The sequence below is a fragment of the Erpetoichthys calabaricus genome, chromosome 17 (assembly GCF_900747795.2).
Source record: "Erpetoichthys calabaricus chromosome 17, fErpCal1.3, whole genome shotgun sequence".
Taxonomy (NCBI): Eukaryota; Metazoa; Chordata; class Cladistia; order Polypteriformes; family Polypteridae; genus Erpetoichthys; species Erpetoichthys calabaricus.
The window spans coordinates 97345776-97362370 of record NC_041410.2 but is presented as its reverse complement, the minus strand read 5'-3'; the positions used below and the strand labels follow the sequence as shown (position 1 = coordinate 97362370).

General features: G+C 43.5%; 1 protein-coding gene across 2 annotated transcripts in view; it reads left to right on the top strand.

Annotated features, from left to right (window-relative positions):
• Window positions 1–204: 204 nt before the first annotated feature.
• The window catches only part of slc44a2 (solute carrier family 44 member 2), a 112983-nt gene continuing 96592 nt past the window's right edge, over window positions 205–16595 (top strand). Inside the window, exon 1 of one of the 2 annotated variants that reach the window (XM_051920396.1) lies at window positions 205–370. In XM_051920396.1, coding sequence (XP_051776356.1) covers window positions 331–370 — 40 coding nt within the window. In that variant the 5' untranslated portion in view covers window positions 205–330. The remainder of the gene's footprint in view (window positions 371–16595) is intronic. The other variant, XM_028823658.2, reaches the window with a different exon arrangement.

The following is a 16595-nucleotide window of genomic DNA, read 5'->3' as shown; positions in this document are numbered from 1 at the left end:
CACAAGTCGAGGCGAGCTCCGCATTCCAAGAGAATAGCGGTCAACAGTGTGTAGGCGGGGCTCCTGTCGGTGAAGCCTTGCCTTCTTACTCAGCGACTGGTGTAAGGCGCCATCCGTCATGGTAAATCTCGTCGTCTATTGGCTTTCGGGCTCCCCGTGGGCGTTGGCCCCACCTCTTATTGACTTGGTCTGTTTAACAGTAGCTCGCGGCCAACAGTAGCAGCCTCTAAGCTTCGGATGCCGTTACTCTTGTGAGCTTCCTTATTCTTTGCTGTTATTGTTTCCACTGGGGTTCACATTTTGCTTCGTGTGTTCTGGAAGAAAAGAATCATGCAGAAGCTGGATTCTGACGAGCAGGAAGGCAAATACGGTAAGAGGGATGCGAATTCGTGCGTACGTGTGAGCAGAAGATGAGGCGAAGCACGTCTCGTAAATTATAGAAGAAACTGGGTGTGGGCTGCAGTGTTGACGAAAAGTCTGGCGACTCGCAGCAGTGGTCGTCTTTATAACTGAGGACATGCGCCTGGGAGCCTTAATGGCCCCAAAGAGTCGTGGAAGTTAGCAAGCCTGGGTCTTTGTTTACGGAGGTGGCAATTCTGAAGCTGGACGACCCCCCACAACAGGGGTGCCCCCTTACTCCTCCGCCGTTTGTGTTCATTGTAGTGGCAGCATTTTCAGTCTCCTGAGCTTGAACTTCAAGTCTTCGTGGTGTAACAAAGAAATCCTAGTGCTGGATGACAGTAGCGTGAGATGTGGACATTATCAAGCTGGGCTCAGGACCATCAAAAGAATAATTCGGGCCTTTTGAAACATATGAGTGTTGTTAAAAATTACTCATAGTGGAAAAAAAAATCACCAAACAGGTTGCACAATCTCATCTCATTCTTAAACCTGCTTAATTCAATTTAGGATTACTGCTGCCCACCATAGAAGCACTGGGTGCAAGGTAGGAACCGCCCTGGGCAGGGCACCAGGCCATCACAGGATAAGAATCAAAACACACACACACACACACACACACACACATGGGTCAGTGCAGACCTAACATGCATATGCTTGTTAATCTCTCTGTGTGTGTATAACCGACGTGACGTGACGTTTGTCAGATCTCAGTGTTAAGTGTGGTGAGTGATGCTATCTGGGGACTTGGAAACTGAAGAGGGGTGTGACATCTGCCAAACTGCATTCAGACCTTTAGTGTGCAGCATAGTGGAAGCAAGTCAGAGAAGGGCTGGGTCAGAAATTTAAAAAAACATATTCAGGGCATCACATTCAGGTACGAGTAGGGCTAAGTCCCCAAACATACATGAATGATATGCCAATGTTATGTTTGAAAGTTGTAGCACTTTTAATCTTTTTTGTATTTTCTTCATGAAAGAGATATTTTTGTTACTAAAAATGTAACATATCAGTAATAATATAGGGCGGCAGGGTGGCGCAGTGGGTAGCGCCGCTGCCTCACACTTAGGAGACCCGTCTGGGTTTGCTTCCCAGGTCCTCCCTGTGTGGAGTTTGCATGTTCTCCCCGTGTCTGCGTGGGCTTCCTCCCACAGTCCAAAGACATGTAGGTTAGGTGCATTGGCGATCCTAGTGTGTGCTTGGGGTGTGTCTGTGTGTGCCCTGTGGTGGGCTGGCGCCCTGCCCAGGGTTTGTTCCTGCCTTGCACCCTGTGCTGGCTGGGATTGGCTCCAGCAGACCCCTGTGACCCTGTGTTAGGATATAGTGGGTTAGACACTGACTGACTGAGAAATAATATAATGCACTAGTAGAGTGTTGTATCAGAATTTGACAGTGTTATTGTAATAATACATTTTATTTAATGGGCGCCTTTCTTAACACTCAAGGTCACCTTACAATGAAATTAAACAACATTAATAAAATTAAAACAAAGAGATCGATAAATCAAAAAGCAATAAGTAGCAAACAAACAAAGATAACAGGCTGTAACAGTGTAAAATTCACAATTGGTATGCAGGTTTGAAAAGATGTGTTGTCGAATCAAGTTGACGAATATGAGAGGGAAGAGAATTCCCGAGTTGAGGAGCACTAGAAGAGGACGCTGGAGCTCCCATAGAACAGAGTTAGACGTGTGGTACAGAAAGTCGAGCTGCAGATGAGGGTCTGAGGGAGCGAGAGGGGAGTGTCAGTCTGTAGGAGATCAGTGAGGTTGTGGAGAGCTTTAAATGTTAAGAGCGGGATTGAGTATTGTAATCGGTAGTTAACAGGGAGCCAGTGAAGTTGAGACAGAATCGGTGTGATATGTTCAGTGGATTTAGAACAGCAGGTTATTATCCTGGCAGCAGAATTTTTAATAAGTTGTAAGTGATGGATAAGTTTTTAATAAAAATAATAATAATAAGGTTTGTTTATGTACCAGGTGCTCCGGTTTCCTCCCACAGTCCAAAGACATGCAGGTTAGGTGCATTGGCATTCCTAAATTGTCCCTAGTGTGTGGGTGGGTGTGTCTGTGTGCCCTGTGGTGGGCTGGCACCCTGCCCTGGAGTAGTGGCTCTGAGGCTAGGGATCTGCATTGGCAATTGGAAGGTTGCCAGCTCGAATCCTTCAAATGCCAATAGAGACTCTGCACTGTTGGGTCCTTGAGCAAGGCCCTTAACCTGCAATTGCTGTGCGCTTTGAGTAGTGAGAAAAGCGCTATATAAATGCAAAGAATTATTATTATTATTATTATTATTGTTCCTGCCTTGCACCCTGTGTTGGCTGGGAGTGGCTCCAGCAGACCCCCGTGACCCTGTGCTAGGATATAGCAGGTTGGATAATGACTGACTGAGTGACTGACTGACTGATTTATGCAGCGCCTTTCATTACTCAGGGACACTTTACAATTCCAATAAACACATTAAAAAAACAATAGAAATCACATACAAGAAAATGAATAATGCTCATTGAAAAGATTTGTTTTTAACAGGAGTTTGAAATAAATAATTGATTTTTCCTCACGAAGGCTGAGAGGAAGAGTATTCTAAATTTTAGAGGCCATCACACTGAAAGCTCTGCCACCCATAGTTACTAAGCTGTATTTAGGTATGGTGAGTGGTGAGTTTTGGTTTTTGTGGGATGCCAGATAGAATAGCATGACAGTAATGTATACGTGAGGTGACTCGGGCATTGGCCGATACTTCAGTACTGTTATGTGGTTAAAAGCTGAGCCTAAATAGTGTCGGGGTGGCTGAAACAGCTCTCACAGAGAGTCTAACTCAGGTGATGTAAAATTGCATTTTTCAGTCCAGTTATTACCAGGGCAGTGAAGTCGGTTGATAATTCCTTAGTTTCCGGTACTTCTGACTCCCCGACTCCTCTGTATTTAATATCTTAATGTATTTTCCATGTTGATTGAAGGAAGGCAACACACACGTCATGTAACCACAGAACTACTGGCTAGGAAGCGGACTCTCTACCATATTGGCCAGTTTAAACAAAAGACAAGAACCCCTGAGCACACATCAGGCCGCAGCACACACCTCCACCTCCATCATTACACTTGTTAAACACATTAGATCTGAAATTTTGGACAAGTTTGATTTTTTTCTTAAGTCGTTGGGGTTGCTTGTGTGTTGCTGCTGAAATCACAGTACCTGTTAACCCTTTGTACAGCACCAGCTCCGTCAGGCAGCACGCAATTAGCTGTCAGAAAAAGGGTCGGGTGTGAATGTGCTGGATTTGAGTGTCAAGTAAATTAGCAGGGTCCAGCGATGAGATCAGTAACATCAGTCATCATCATGACATAACCTACGGCTAGAAGTCGCATAATGTGACTATGAAAACAAGAGATAGCACTGGCTATCGGTCAACAGTCATTCTTTAAATGTAAATGGGTAATGCGGCTCTGCTCGTTCATTTCAGTACAACCCACTGAAATCTCTCTATATAAAAGCCAAAACCCACTGACTCACTCATCATGCAATCTCCCGGACCATGAGGACTTGGGACTTAAAATTTGGAATGGAGGTTACCCTCGGCCTATAGGTGCTCGTTAAGAAACGGTTTTAAAAATGTCGTGATCCAAACAAGAAATTTCTTAGAGTTTTTTAGACCCGTCTGTATGTCTGTCCGCTTTTCACAAGAGAACTACTTCACGGATTTAGATTGGGTATTTTTCTAGAATTTGCTTGAATGTTCTGTTGATGTTGCAACTTCTCTCATCGCGCTAAGAATCAGAGTTCGCTTGTGGTGACGATTTATTAGTGTGAATCCGAGAGAGACTCATCGGGCTGCGGGGCCCTCCTCACTCACGCATCTGCCTCGGGGCGTAACCTTAAGGGCTCGTTTATACTTAACGCTCAGAACACGTACGCGCCCGCATCATGGCTGCCACGCGTTCTGAGCGTTCATTTGATGCGTCCTCTGAGCAGGTCCTCAGAAATTAACGCGACGCGTGCACAAGTTGCAGTACCAGCAAAAGGTCAGGGGGCGCAGTGTGTTAAAAGTTGGAATGTGACATCAGAGTCTCTGTTTACTATCTACATGTGACAGAAAGCCGCTTTGCGGATTCTACCAGACTAGGGGTCTTCGCCCTCTGTTCGCTTCGCTCGCCAACCCCTGGTGTTGGGAAATTACAAAGAGCGTGATGTATGAATGAGATATAGCATAGTGTGAAGGTGTAGATGACGCAGATAGGAAGCAAACAATAAAGTGTTTGGCACAGTGTAAAGGTTTATTGGAAAATTTCTTTGTAAACAACATTAGTAGTAAAGATGGTGTCTTGTCCTTGACGTGAACGTCGAACTTGTGAGAAGGCCAGATAAAGTTGTCCATGTCCAAAAACGGGCTTAGATAGCTAGATGCCAACCTTGTCCATGGTTTGTCCTTGTGATTTGTTGATGGTCATGGCAAAGGCAGGTTTAATGGGGAATTGTTTCCGTTTAAGTGTAAAAGGTAATTCCAGGTCAGAACTCGTAAGGTCAATTTTAGGAATTAGAACAGTATTGTTAGCATGTGATCCTGTAAGAACTGTTGCTTGAATAACATTGTGTGTCATGGTGTAGACGACTAAACGTGTACCATTGCATAAACCCCGTTTAGTGTTAAGGTTTCTTAATAGCATGAGTATTGTTCCGTTTTTAAGGCTAAGATTGTGTTGTGGTAATCCGGCTGGGTTAATAGTGTTGAAATATTCTAAGGGGAAATGAAGATGGTCATTGTCGTCATCAGAGTCAACTTTGTCACAGCTTAGAAAGAGCTGTGCCTCTCCAGGAAGTAATGCAATGACTTGGGTATTTATGTGATCCACATTAATATTTTTTGGACATAATATAGTGCGTTGTGTTAAAAGGGGTATTTGGTCTAATGAGACCGCTGGTCCAAATATCTCCGTAAGTAAGTCGTCGCAGATAAAGGGTTGAGGAATTGTAATAATATCTGGGTGAAGTCCATCTGTATTGGTGAGTGTACCATCTCCCAGTTGTAATAACCAATTGTTATATTCGGGATCTGGACATCGCATGTTTTGTACCAACTGTATCTTTTGAAAGCAATGCCAATTGTCTGCGTAACATTTTTTGTTCCGCGGTTTTAGAAGCGCGTTGTAGGCGCCGACGTTTATTTTTTTTTTTGATGCGGGTTTGTGTTTGTGGTCCCGTTACTCGAGCCGTCTCGTTCTGTACCCGTGATTGTGAATTCATGACTTGTTTGATCTTTATCGTTAGGAATATGGATAAGTAATAAGGAGGATCGCACTCACTCTTAATATGCGGACTGTTCGTTTCTTCGTATTAGCACCAATCAGGTCTCGCGCCTGTATATGTATTGTAGTCTGGTCTCTTGTTGTTTATGTATGACGTCGTCGGCGTATTTTAAGGTGGATTGAACAATAGCTGAGCGAATGGCATGTGGAGCAATAGCTAAGCACTGTGTAAAATCTCCTCCTAATAACAGTACCTTTCCTCCAAAGGGAATATTATTATTCATCAACGTTTGTAGAAGTTTATCAATGGTGTTGAGTAAGTGAGTGGATGCTATTGTACATTCATCTATAATTAATAGTGTGGCAAGACGGATGTCACGTGCATTGTTACTGTTCATTTTCATAGTGGATACCAATGTTTCTGTGATTGGGACCGGTATTTTGAATAAGGAGTGACATGTGTTTTTGGAGTCGAGACATTTTTTCTTCCGCGGTTTCAGAAGCGCGTGGTAGGTGCCGACGTGTATGTTTTTTTTTCATGTGGGTTCGTGTTTGTGGTCCCGTTACTCGAACCGTATCCTTCTGTAGATATGCAGGATATGAATGTAAAGGAGGCAGTCTAATTTGACCCTTTTGACAACAACGTGTAAATTCATTACTTGTATTGACAGTTGTTTCTTCTGTGAAGTTAAGTGAATGACAATGATTGCAAATGACATTCATTAATCCCAATGAATTTTCATGAATAGTGGACTCATTATTGAACGCGTTGTCAGCTAACTGGCGCAATCGTTTAGCAGGTGTCTGTCGTTGATGTCCTTGATGTGTATCTTTTGCTTGTGCCGTTTGAGAGGCGCGTCGTTGTATGTGCAGTATTTGGGACGTGCTATTCTGGAGCTGTAATCGATTTGCCTGTGCTGTGTGAGAAGCCCGTTGCAGTTTATGGCGTTCATTGTTTGTATTGAGCCTTGCTCGTTTTTGTATGTGTAATATGGAGCCTTTTCTGTGGTTGAACGGTTAATAGTGCATCAGTGTAATGAGATCGATCCATGCTGCATAATTTGAACGTGTTCAGATGACGTATGTTTAATATGGACGGTTCGTTCAGTAATGGGGCTTTGTGTCTCATTTCTTATTTATGTTAGTGTGGTCGTGGGTCTGAATCCTCCTTTTTGTGTATGTTTCGTGTGCCATGTCCGTAGTCTGTCCCGTTTCGTGTGCAATGGGTTTGTGTGGCGCTCGCATCTGACTTCTTTTTTTTGTGTGCAAGGGGCGCGTTGCCTCACTTTTTTTTATCTCTGTTAGTGGAGGGGGTGTTTGTGTGTTGTGGGTCTGAATCCTCTTTTTTGTGTGCGTACCGTTTCGTGTGCTATGTGGCGCTTGTGTCTGAATCCTTTCTTTTTGGTGTTCTAGGGGCGCGTCGCCCTATTTTTTATTTCAGTTACTGGAGGGGGGCTTTGTGTGTCATGGGTCTCAATCCTCTTCTTTGTGTGTGTTCCGTTTTGTGTGTCATGGGCTTTGTGCAGCGCTGTGTGCGGCGCCGGCGTCTGACTCCTTTTTTCTGTGTGCTATGGGCGCGGCGCCTCATTTCTTATTTTACGTTGCTTTTCATCCGGTTTCCGTTGCTTGGAGGGGGGGGGGTTTATGGGGGCGCCTGCGCAGTACGTCTTTTGCGTCCACGGCCCATGGCCGGATGTCCCTGCGTCCATCCGGTTTACCATTCTCATTTAGTAATATGGATAATATGGATGGATTGGTGTGCGCGCTTCGATATTTGATAGTTTCATGTGGTGAAGCAAAATGCCAACATACAGATGTATTCGTGGTGCTTTTATATTCAAGCGTTGCATATTCCCAATCGTAATGACACGATACGTTTTAAAAGTCTCACATACCGTCTTCTGTGCCATCTTTTTTTCTAGGGCTTCCTCTGCTCCTGACAGCAGCGAATCGCCAGCAATAGATCGCCACACTGAGCACATTAAATGTATGATATTCCAACTCTCTGCACATTTAGAATCCTTAGATGTATACTTGATACCACTTTCATGATGAAAAGTATTAAAGTATGTATATTACATTTTACAGATAAATCTGTAATTTCATTTAAATAATGAATACTGTTAATAATTACACACATGGGGGCGACTCAGTGGCGGAGCGTTAGCGCTGCTGTCTTGCAGGGAGTCACGTCGCTGATATTCCCTGCCTGGAGTTTACACGTTTTCCTGCTGGGTTTCCTCAGTGTGCTCCAGTTTCCTTCCAAAGATATGCAGATTTGGGGATTTGGTGCCGCTAAAATGATGCTAGTGTACAGTATGTGTGTGCTTGTATTCACCTTGCAATGAGCTGAGGCCCCGTCCAGGGATAGTTTCTCACTCGTGCCCAATGCTTGCTGGAATGGACACATCCCTGGATTGATGGATTTAATCAATAAACATCCTTTTCAGAGATATTGCGGTAAGGTGTCATCGGAATTTAATGGGTGTTCCAGACAGTTCACAACACAGCAAAGCCGAACATGTTCTCACCATGATAATATCTTGCACTGCCACCTGGTGGATTCCTCCAGATGTACGCAAAGTACGCGCGCAAGTATAAACACTACAACGCTTGCTTAGCAGGAGCGTCCGCTGCAGCATGCATCGCGTGAAGTATAAACCCGGCCTAAGTCCACTTAGTTAGCGAATGGGAGAACGACTTCACGGATTTAGATCTTTTTTTTTCTCTAACTTGCTTGGACATTCCAGTTGATTTTGCGACTTCTCTCACTGCGCTAAGAATCACAGTTCGCTTGCAGGAGTGATATATTCGCGCAAAGTAGAGGAGTTGGAGTAGAGAGCTGTCCGGGGCCTCCTCGCTGTCCTGTTTCACTAATACGCAGGGCGGTGGCTAGTCTTATATATAAAGCAGACTGTAAGAATCTTGCGGTTGTGTATGGTATGTTATCATCCTGTTGACGCTTAGTAACCACAAGGGGAGTCACAGTACAGTCCACAATATCTTTATATATAATTTGATAGTATCCGTATGTATGGTGTTCGCGTCAATACCTCGACTCACAAGTCAGAAGCATGAGTAATGACAGATGGGTATTAACAACGGTCATTGTTTAAATTTCAGACGATCTCAGATCTAAAATGAGTGACGAACACAACGCAGCCACAACAGCAGCGGCCTTGGAAAGGATGCGTAGGAAACAAAGTCATATGACTTGCGAGGAACGTACACTTGCTAATGTGACCAAATGTACACAACGTGCACAACAAACGGATGAGCAGCGTGTGGCTACAAATGCTACTAATGCTGAAAGAAATCGTGCCAGCTGTGCACAAGCGACTGAAGAAACTTGAGCAGCCGCAAATGCAGCACGGGTTGAAAGACATCGAACAGCCTGTGCCTTGTGGCATGAAAATGCTCAGCGGCACAGCATTGCCATGTGCAATCACACAGATAGTATTGAGGACCACTCTGGCTCATTTGACAACCTGTGCAAACATTGCAACTCATTCAACGCAGAATTTGTAGCCTGATTCGATCGGGCTCCCATTCGCTAGTAAGAATATAAATATGACCGCACAGTTAACTTTGTGAGCTGGAATGTTAAAGGCCTGAATCATGAATTAAAGAGAAAGAAAGTACTCTCTCACCTAAAAGGTCTAAACGCTAAAATAGTATTAATGCAGGAGTCCCACATATTAAGTAAGGATCAGTTTCTGCTGCACGAAGACTGGACTGGCCAAATATTCCATTCCAGCTTTACAAAGAAAACTAGAGGTGTGGGAGAATATAAATACAATAAAGAGTTTTTATTCCACAAAGCACCTTCCAATGAGCAAATCTCCAACAATTAGCCACAATCTTATATTCTGTTTAAAGCAGACTGTAACAATCTTGTGGTCTTGTATGTATGTTATCATCCAGTTGACGCTCGCAACGTTTCTGGTGTGTTCCTCGTAAAAGCAACCGACAGTTTTATCATGAAAAATCTGTAGTATTATTTGTGTGCCATTTAATATTTGTTTTTGTTAACTGCATCTTCATCTTGCATTATTCTTATTGTAACAATGTTGTAGCAGTAATAGAATTAAACCAACCTAATAATAATATTAATTTAATTGACTTTTTTTTTCATCATCAAAAATTCTGCATGTAAAAACTTATTACCATACCAACAATTTTAATTATATTTTTCTCAAACAATTAAAGAAAAAAACTTTATTTTCCTCCCGGGCAATGCCGGGTATTTCAGTTAGTCTTCTATATAAACGTCAATGCGTGGAAGTCTATCTGTCTGTCTGTCTGTCTGTCCCGGAAGTGAGAGGCGGAGTCGGGGTGAGGGCTTCGCCTCCGAGGAAACAGAAAACTCACTTAGTCGCTAATAACACAAGCGAGGCGAGTACACAAAACGAATCCTCCTAGGAGAGAGACCCCCAGAGTCGTTCCTTTCAATTACCTGATGTCTCTACTATTCAATTTTTTTTCTGACGATTTCAGTAGTTTCTAGAAGCATGGGCTTACACAGCTAGTCTTATATATAAACGTCTACGCGTGGAACTGGGTGTGTCTGTCCATTTGGCCCGGAAGGGCACTGTCACGGCCTCGTGCCCTGTGCAGGGTGGGATCCTGCTTTGAGTCTTGACGGGCTGCCACCAGAAGCCAGTAATTTCATTCAGCACCTTACAGAATGTTGTGCCTGCGTGCCATTTCTGACTACATTGTCTTCTTTGGTGTCATTGTGCCGTTTGTGTTTGGTGTTTGTGTCCATCACGGCCCCTCCTTTAGACACACAGAGATGGGAGTTTCATTAAACTCCCTGCTGACATCACTGAGTGATGGTGGATAAGCGGCTGAATGCTGACACATGCAGAGCCATTCACTCAGCTGCATGCAGACGTTTATGTGGGGTCTGCAGTCCTGTTAATTTTTTCTTCCTTAACTCTCAATCTCCTGAATGTTTTTTTTTGTTTCTTTGAACTTGCAGAGTGTCCTGATTGTTACTAAAGTCTGCCAGGATGTATGCGGCCATCATTAGTGGTGTCTTTTTTGTTTTGTCAGCTTGACACAATATGCACAGACACAAAAGGATGGAAATGAACAAAACGAGTGAAAGACTGTCAACACCCTGATCACGACATGTGACAATTTGGGACATTTCGTAAGGGTCCTAGAAAGGATGATCAGAATCACGAAGCACTGCATTGGTGCCCGTCATGTCATTTAATGTGTGATTGGTGTGGTGAGTTGTTAGATGTCAGCATGGCTCGGTGGATCGTTACATGTCAGAGTCATTGGGTGTCAGCCATTATGTGTGAGTAAAACGCTGATGGTGTCCTAAGACTGAATGTCTCACAAGTCCCTCAGAAGAGTCCTGTGTATTTGGTGCACAGCCATAGATACTAAACAACCATTTCAGTAAAGTCTGATATCCTTGAGATTCTAAATTATGCGTCTAGTTGAGTAAGGACTATTAGGACTCTTTTATCTGAATGACTCGGGGGCTCTGCCCCCCTTGCTCGCTTCGCTCTACAACCCCTGTGCGGGCCTACACACTAAGTCATTTCCCAGTTCTGCTGCCTGTGATGAATCTTGCTTTGCTTTTAGATAAATACGAATATCAACTCTGTCTTTGATATCTCCGTCTTTTCAAAACTATTATCGCTGGCAGTGCGTCACGTGTTGGTTTATTATATATGCGAGCGTGATCTTTCCGATTCATCTAGAAATCCAAGAAAACTTCTTTATCCGTGTTGCTCAGATAAATTTCATGTAAAGTGCAATTCTTTTGGACGTATGGATTTGTATCCATTATTGGCTGTAGAATTTCTGATACGTCTGATCGTTTAACTATTTCGATTCTATGTTGCATCGCTTCTCCGTGATCATAAATATAAACCTGACCGAATTGTGATTTCTTTGAAATTAAGCTTGTCGTGGCTCTGTCATATCACCTTTGTCCATATATTTGATCTCTTTTCGCTGTTCCGTTATTTCACCAAATGTTGTTAGCGCTAATGCGATCTTTACTATCAATTTTTTGAGACTTTCGAATTTTAGTACTTCCATTATCTCTAACCAGCTCTGCATGTGTATCGCGCCAACACTTTTGAGCCTCTTTACGACATTCTACTTTGTCGTCTTCTCTTTGTCTTTTCATCTTCTACTCTTTGTCTTTTATTTCCGCCCCCACTTGGACCTGTTAGGTTTTTAATTCATCTCTTGGCACAAAGTCTCATCTCGTGGGACGTGAAATTACCTCTCTGAAAATGTCTCATTTCGTCTCCCTGAAAACGTCTCGTCTCGTCCCAAGATTTTTTTTATATAATAGAGAGATATCCTTAGGCCAGTAGTTCCCAAACATTTTCGATTCTCGGCACCCTTGCTGAATGCAGGTTTTCCCAAGGTGCTCCCCAAAAACGTCAAAGTCTAATTTGCGAAATAGCCAATATTTTTTTTAAATTAAAGGGTTAAGTAAAAATAAATAAAACACGTATTTAAGATCACAAGAAAATGTAACTCTGGTTGACGGTGCCACTGGTTGATGGTGTGCCCTCTTTATTTTCACTCTCACTACGCTTATTACTGTTTAGTAACAAAAAATAGATTCCTTAAAGTTTTCTGTTTCCGTTGGTGAATATTCTTCCTTGATAGAAATGGCTAAAACAGGTCATATTTTCTGGTTAAGACCCCAGAGCTCAGAAGCATCGGTGAGGATGTGGATGGAGGCCAACAGCCAGACTGACGGCCTTGTCCGAGGCCTGCTCTGTTCACATCCCGTGGGTCAGAATGGACATGCAGATTTCCCAGTAGAGATTTTCACATGAACGCCTAGTGGGGAAAACATAGTAAAAAAAAAAAAAAATGTCACCCAAAGTAAATAAATTGTGACATAACATACTGTAGGACCATCACCTCATTCTTCTTTCGTCTGCTCCCATCAGGGGTCGCCACAGTGGATCATCTTGTTCCATATCTTTCTGTCCTCTTCATCTTGCACCTGTATGTCCTCTCTCACCACCTCCATAAATCCTCCTCTTAGGCCTTCCTCTTCTCCTCTTACCTGGCAGCTCTATCCTTAGAACCCTTCTCTCAATATACCTAGCATCTCTCCAAACCAACGCAATCTCGCCTCTCTGGCTTTGTCTCCCAACCGTCCAACCTGAGCTGACCCTCTAATGTCCTCATTTCTAATCCTGTCCATCCTTGTCACACCTAATGCCAATCTTAACATCTTTAACTCTGCCACCTCCAGCTCTGTCTCCTGTGCCACCGTCTCCAGCCCATATATCATAGCTGGTCTCACTACCATCCTGTAGACCTTCCCTTGGTCTGTCACCAGTCACTCCTGGCACTCTTCTCCAGCCATTCCACCCTGCCTGCACTCTCTTCTTCATTTCTCTTCCACACTCCCCTTATCTCTGTACTGTTGATCCCAAGTATTTAAACTCATCCACCTTCTCCAGCTCTACTCCCCTCATCCTTACCATTCCACTGACCTCACTCTCATTCACACACACGTTTTCTGTCGTGGTGGTCCTACTGACCTTCATTCCTCTCCTATTCCACCTTCACCTCATTCAGTAATGTCAAATAAAAATAATCAAGACAATGGAAGATGGTGTTTATGTGGTCATATTGTGTATGGAATGACGCAGTACATACCTAATGTGCTTATTTGACTTTTTATTTCTTACAGAACTAATTAGAGATGATCTCTGAATTGTTTTTTGTGGCGTTTGTGAAGCAAATCAATAGCAGTCTCACATTTAACTCAAAATGTCTACTGGAGGTTCACTGAAAAGGCAGTCAGTAAAAAATGTTCTGAGTGATTACCAGGAGAAAGGAGGTGATCAGTAAGTGGCAAGGGTCGATACCAGAAGCCAAATCGCTAACCAGAAATCTCAGGGCTTGTTTCTATCGCCAAGAGCCACAAAATATAAGAAATGCAGAATGGCTCTGTAAATCAAAAGTGCAGAATCATCTGAGAATTTCTACAAGTGACACGGCCTGCTGTTGGATTTCTAGTCTAAGGAGTATGGAGTGAAGCGAGAAGGAGACAGGCCTGTCCTTTCTGGTGGTCCGGTGTTGCTCACACAGTCCTTGACTCTCACAGACGGTGGTCTGCCCTGACAGGTAGTCCATCATCAAGACCCCACATGCCCATACACCTGCATATCCCTGAGTTTACCCCTTACCAGGGGTGGCTGGATGGTATTGAAGGTGCTGGAGAAATAAGATCTTCACAGTGCTGCCAGCTTTGTCCAATATGGAGCTGATAGATTAAGTGCATCTTCCACTCCAATCTTTGACCGATAGGCAAACTGCAGTGGGTCCAGGTGGTCTTTCACAAGAGGACTCATATAGTCCAAGACCAGGGTCTTCATGATATGAGATGTAAGTACCACTGGTCTGTAGTCATTAGCTGAAGAAGCGCCCTTATTCTTCAAAATAGGATCAACGAAGGATGTTTTCCACTGCAGTGGCACTTTCTTGAAGCCCTAGGGACAGACTGAACAGGTGACAGGGGACACCACAAAGTTGGTCAGCACAGGCCTTAAGAACTTGACGACCCACACCATCTGGTCCCGCAGCTTTTCCTCTGTGGTCTCCTTACCTGGTCTTCAGTTATGGACAGTCCACACTGTTGGTCAAAGGTGGACTTGCTTCCCAAACTTTGTGGTGTTGTGACTGCTGCTGTGCTCGGAAAACCCAAAGGTCTCCCTTCAGGAATTTAGCACGATCTTCTGGATGGGGAGAGTGGAGTGGTCCGACCCTCTGAATCGAGCATGACCACAAGAGTGTCAGATAGTTAGATGAGTGAAACACAGTCGTCAAAGCTTCTTCTCCTTGGTGAGTCAAGTACGATTGTCAGAGGGGGAGTTGGGAAGGTCGCTGTGAGTTGAGGGCGATCTTTGGCGCAGTTTTGGGGCTGGAGTTTCGAGGTTGGGAAACGCTGTTCTGTAGATAGATAGATAGATAGATAGATAGATAGATAGATAGATAGATAGATAGATAGATAGATAGATAGATAGATAGATAGATAGATAGATAGATAGATAGATAGATAGATAGATAGATAGATAGATAGATAGATAGATAGATAGATAGATACTTTATTAATCCCAATGGGAAATTCACTGTAGTATCAATCTGTTGTTATAACATGGTGGCTTATCAGCGTATAATAAACTGTTGATAATTGCTGTGGAGGCCATAGCTATAATTCCAATATGCCGGGGAAGGCAGCGTTCAAAGGGTTAAGGAAAGTGTAGATCTTATGAAATATCTCTGAGCAATGTCTGGGTTTGTTAAGTCTTACAGAGCTTCCTGTCCTTGAATACATTTCTTGTAATATTCCTCTTAGTATGATGATGAGGCAATGTGCCGGACAGCATGATAAGAGACCTTTTTTGATGTTCCAAAAGTAGTGACTTTGGAGGATCTTATAGACTGTGATGTTACAACAGGAAGTGACTGAGACATCTGGGTGGCAGGAGACTGTGGTTGTAACAAGTTGGGGATTTCACAACCTACATTTTCATGGTGACAGATTTTCAAGAGATCTGCAACAATTGAACCTCAGTTTACAAAAGAGGACCCTAACATAGCAAATTACTGACTGTTACTGGGAACACAACCCGTGTGTGTATGTGTGCGCCATGAGAGCGTCATATGTGCAAACCAGCGGGTAGCCTTAGAAGATTCGTTTTCTGCAGTTAACAAAAATTGTGCAGCTGATGCCTTTGAGGAGGATGTGGCTTTCACACGCTTTCTGTTTCACACTGCAGTGAACTCTTAAAAAAAAAGGCCTTGCAATGGTGCGTGAATGGCCTCTGAAAGCCAGCGACACGTGAAGCCTGGTCCCTCGTGGGCCAAGACTGAATACACTTCTGGAAATTAAACTCCATGAGGCAATGCTGGGAAGAGCCCTGAACGGCGAGCATTAGTGTTAAAGATGACAATAATATTAACGCAGTGGAGATTGCTGGGCTTTCCATTTAGATAGCTGCTTCTAATCACATGTAATTAAAAAGATAGACAGACAGACAGACAGACAGACAGGCAGATAGATAGATAGGTGAAAGGCGCTATATAATAGATAGATAGATAGGTGAAAGGCGCTATATAATAGATAAATAATAATAATTCATTACATTTATAAGATAGATAGATAGATAGGTGAAAGGCACTATATGATAAATAGATAGATAGATAGATAGATAGATAGATAGATAGATAGATAGATAGATAGATAGATATTAATTTTAGTATAGATAGATAGATATTAATTTTAGTATAGTTGGCAGGATAGATAGATAGATAATAAGTATTGGCGTAATAGGCAGGATTAGATAGATCCAATGAGCACAGACAGTCTCGTCAGAACAGAGCGGCTGTTCTCAGCATTAGCTGACAGCCCGTTGGCACTCACGGCAAGTCTGCTGACAGGGCAGCTGTTGAAGGTGGGGGGTTTCCTCCAGGAGCTGATCTGGGATTGGCAGCTGTCATCCTTGCTTTGGGTGGTTAGAGGTAATATATGAGCAACCAGAAACAGAAACACAATTTTAGTCTTTAACTCTTTGAATCCTAAGAATAAAGTTGAAAAATCTGTGGCAAGTGGTCAGTGCCAGTCAGTCTCAGTGGTCAGTGCCAGTCAGTCTCACTGGTCAGTGTCAGTCTCAGTGGTCATTGCCAGTCAGTCTCACTGGTCAGTGCCAGTGTCAGTCTAACTGGTCAATGCCAGTCAGTCTCAGTGGTCAGTGTCAGTCTCAGTGGTCAGTGCTAGTCAGTCTCACTGGTCAGTGCCAGTGTCAGTCTCACTGGTCAATGCCAGTCAGTCTCAGTGGTCAGTGCCAATCAGTCTCAGTGGTTAATGCCAGTCATTCTCACTAGTCAGTGCCAGTCAGTCTCAGTGGTCAGTGCCAGTGTCTGTCACACTGGTCAGTGCTAGTCA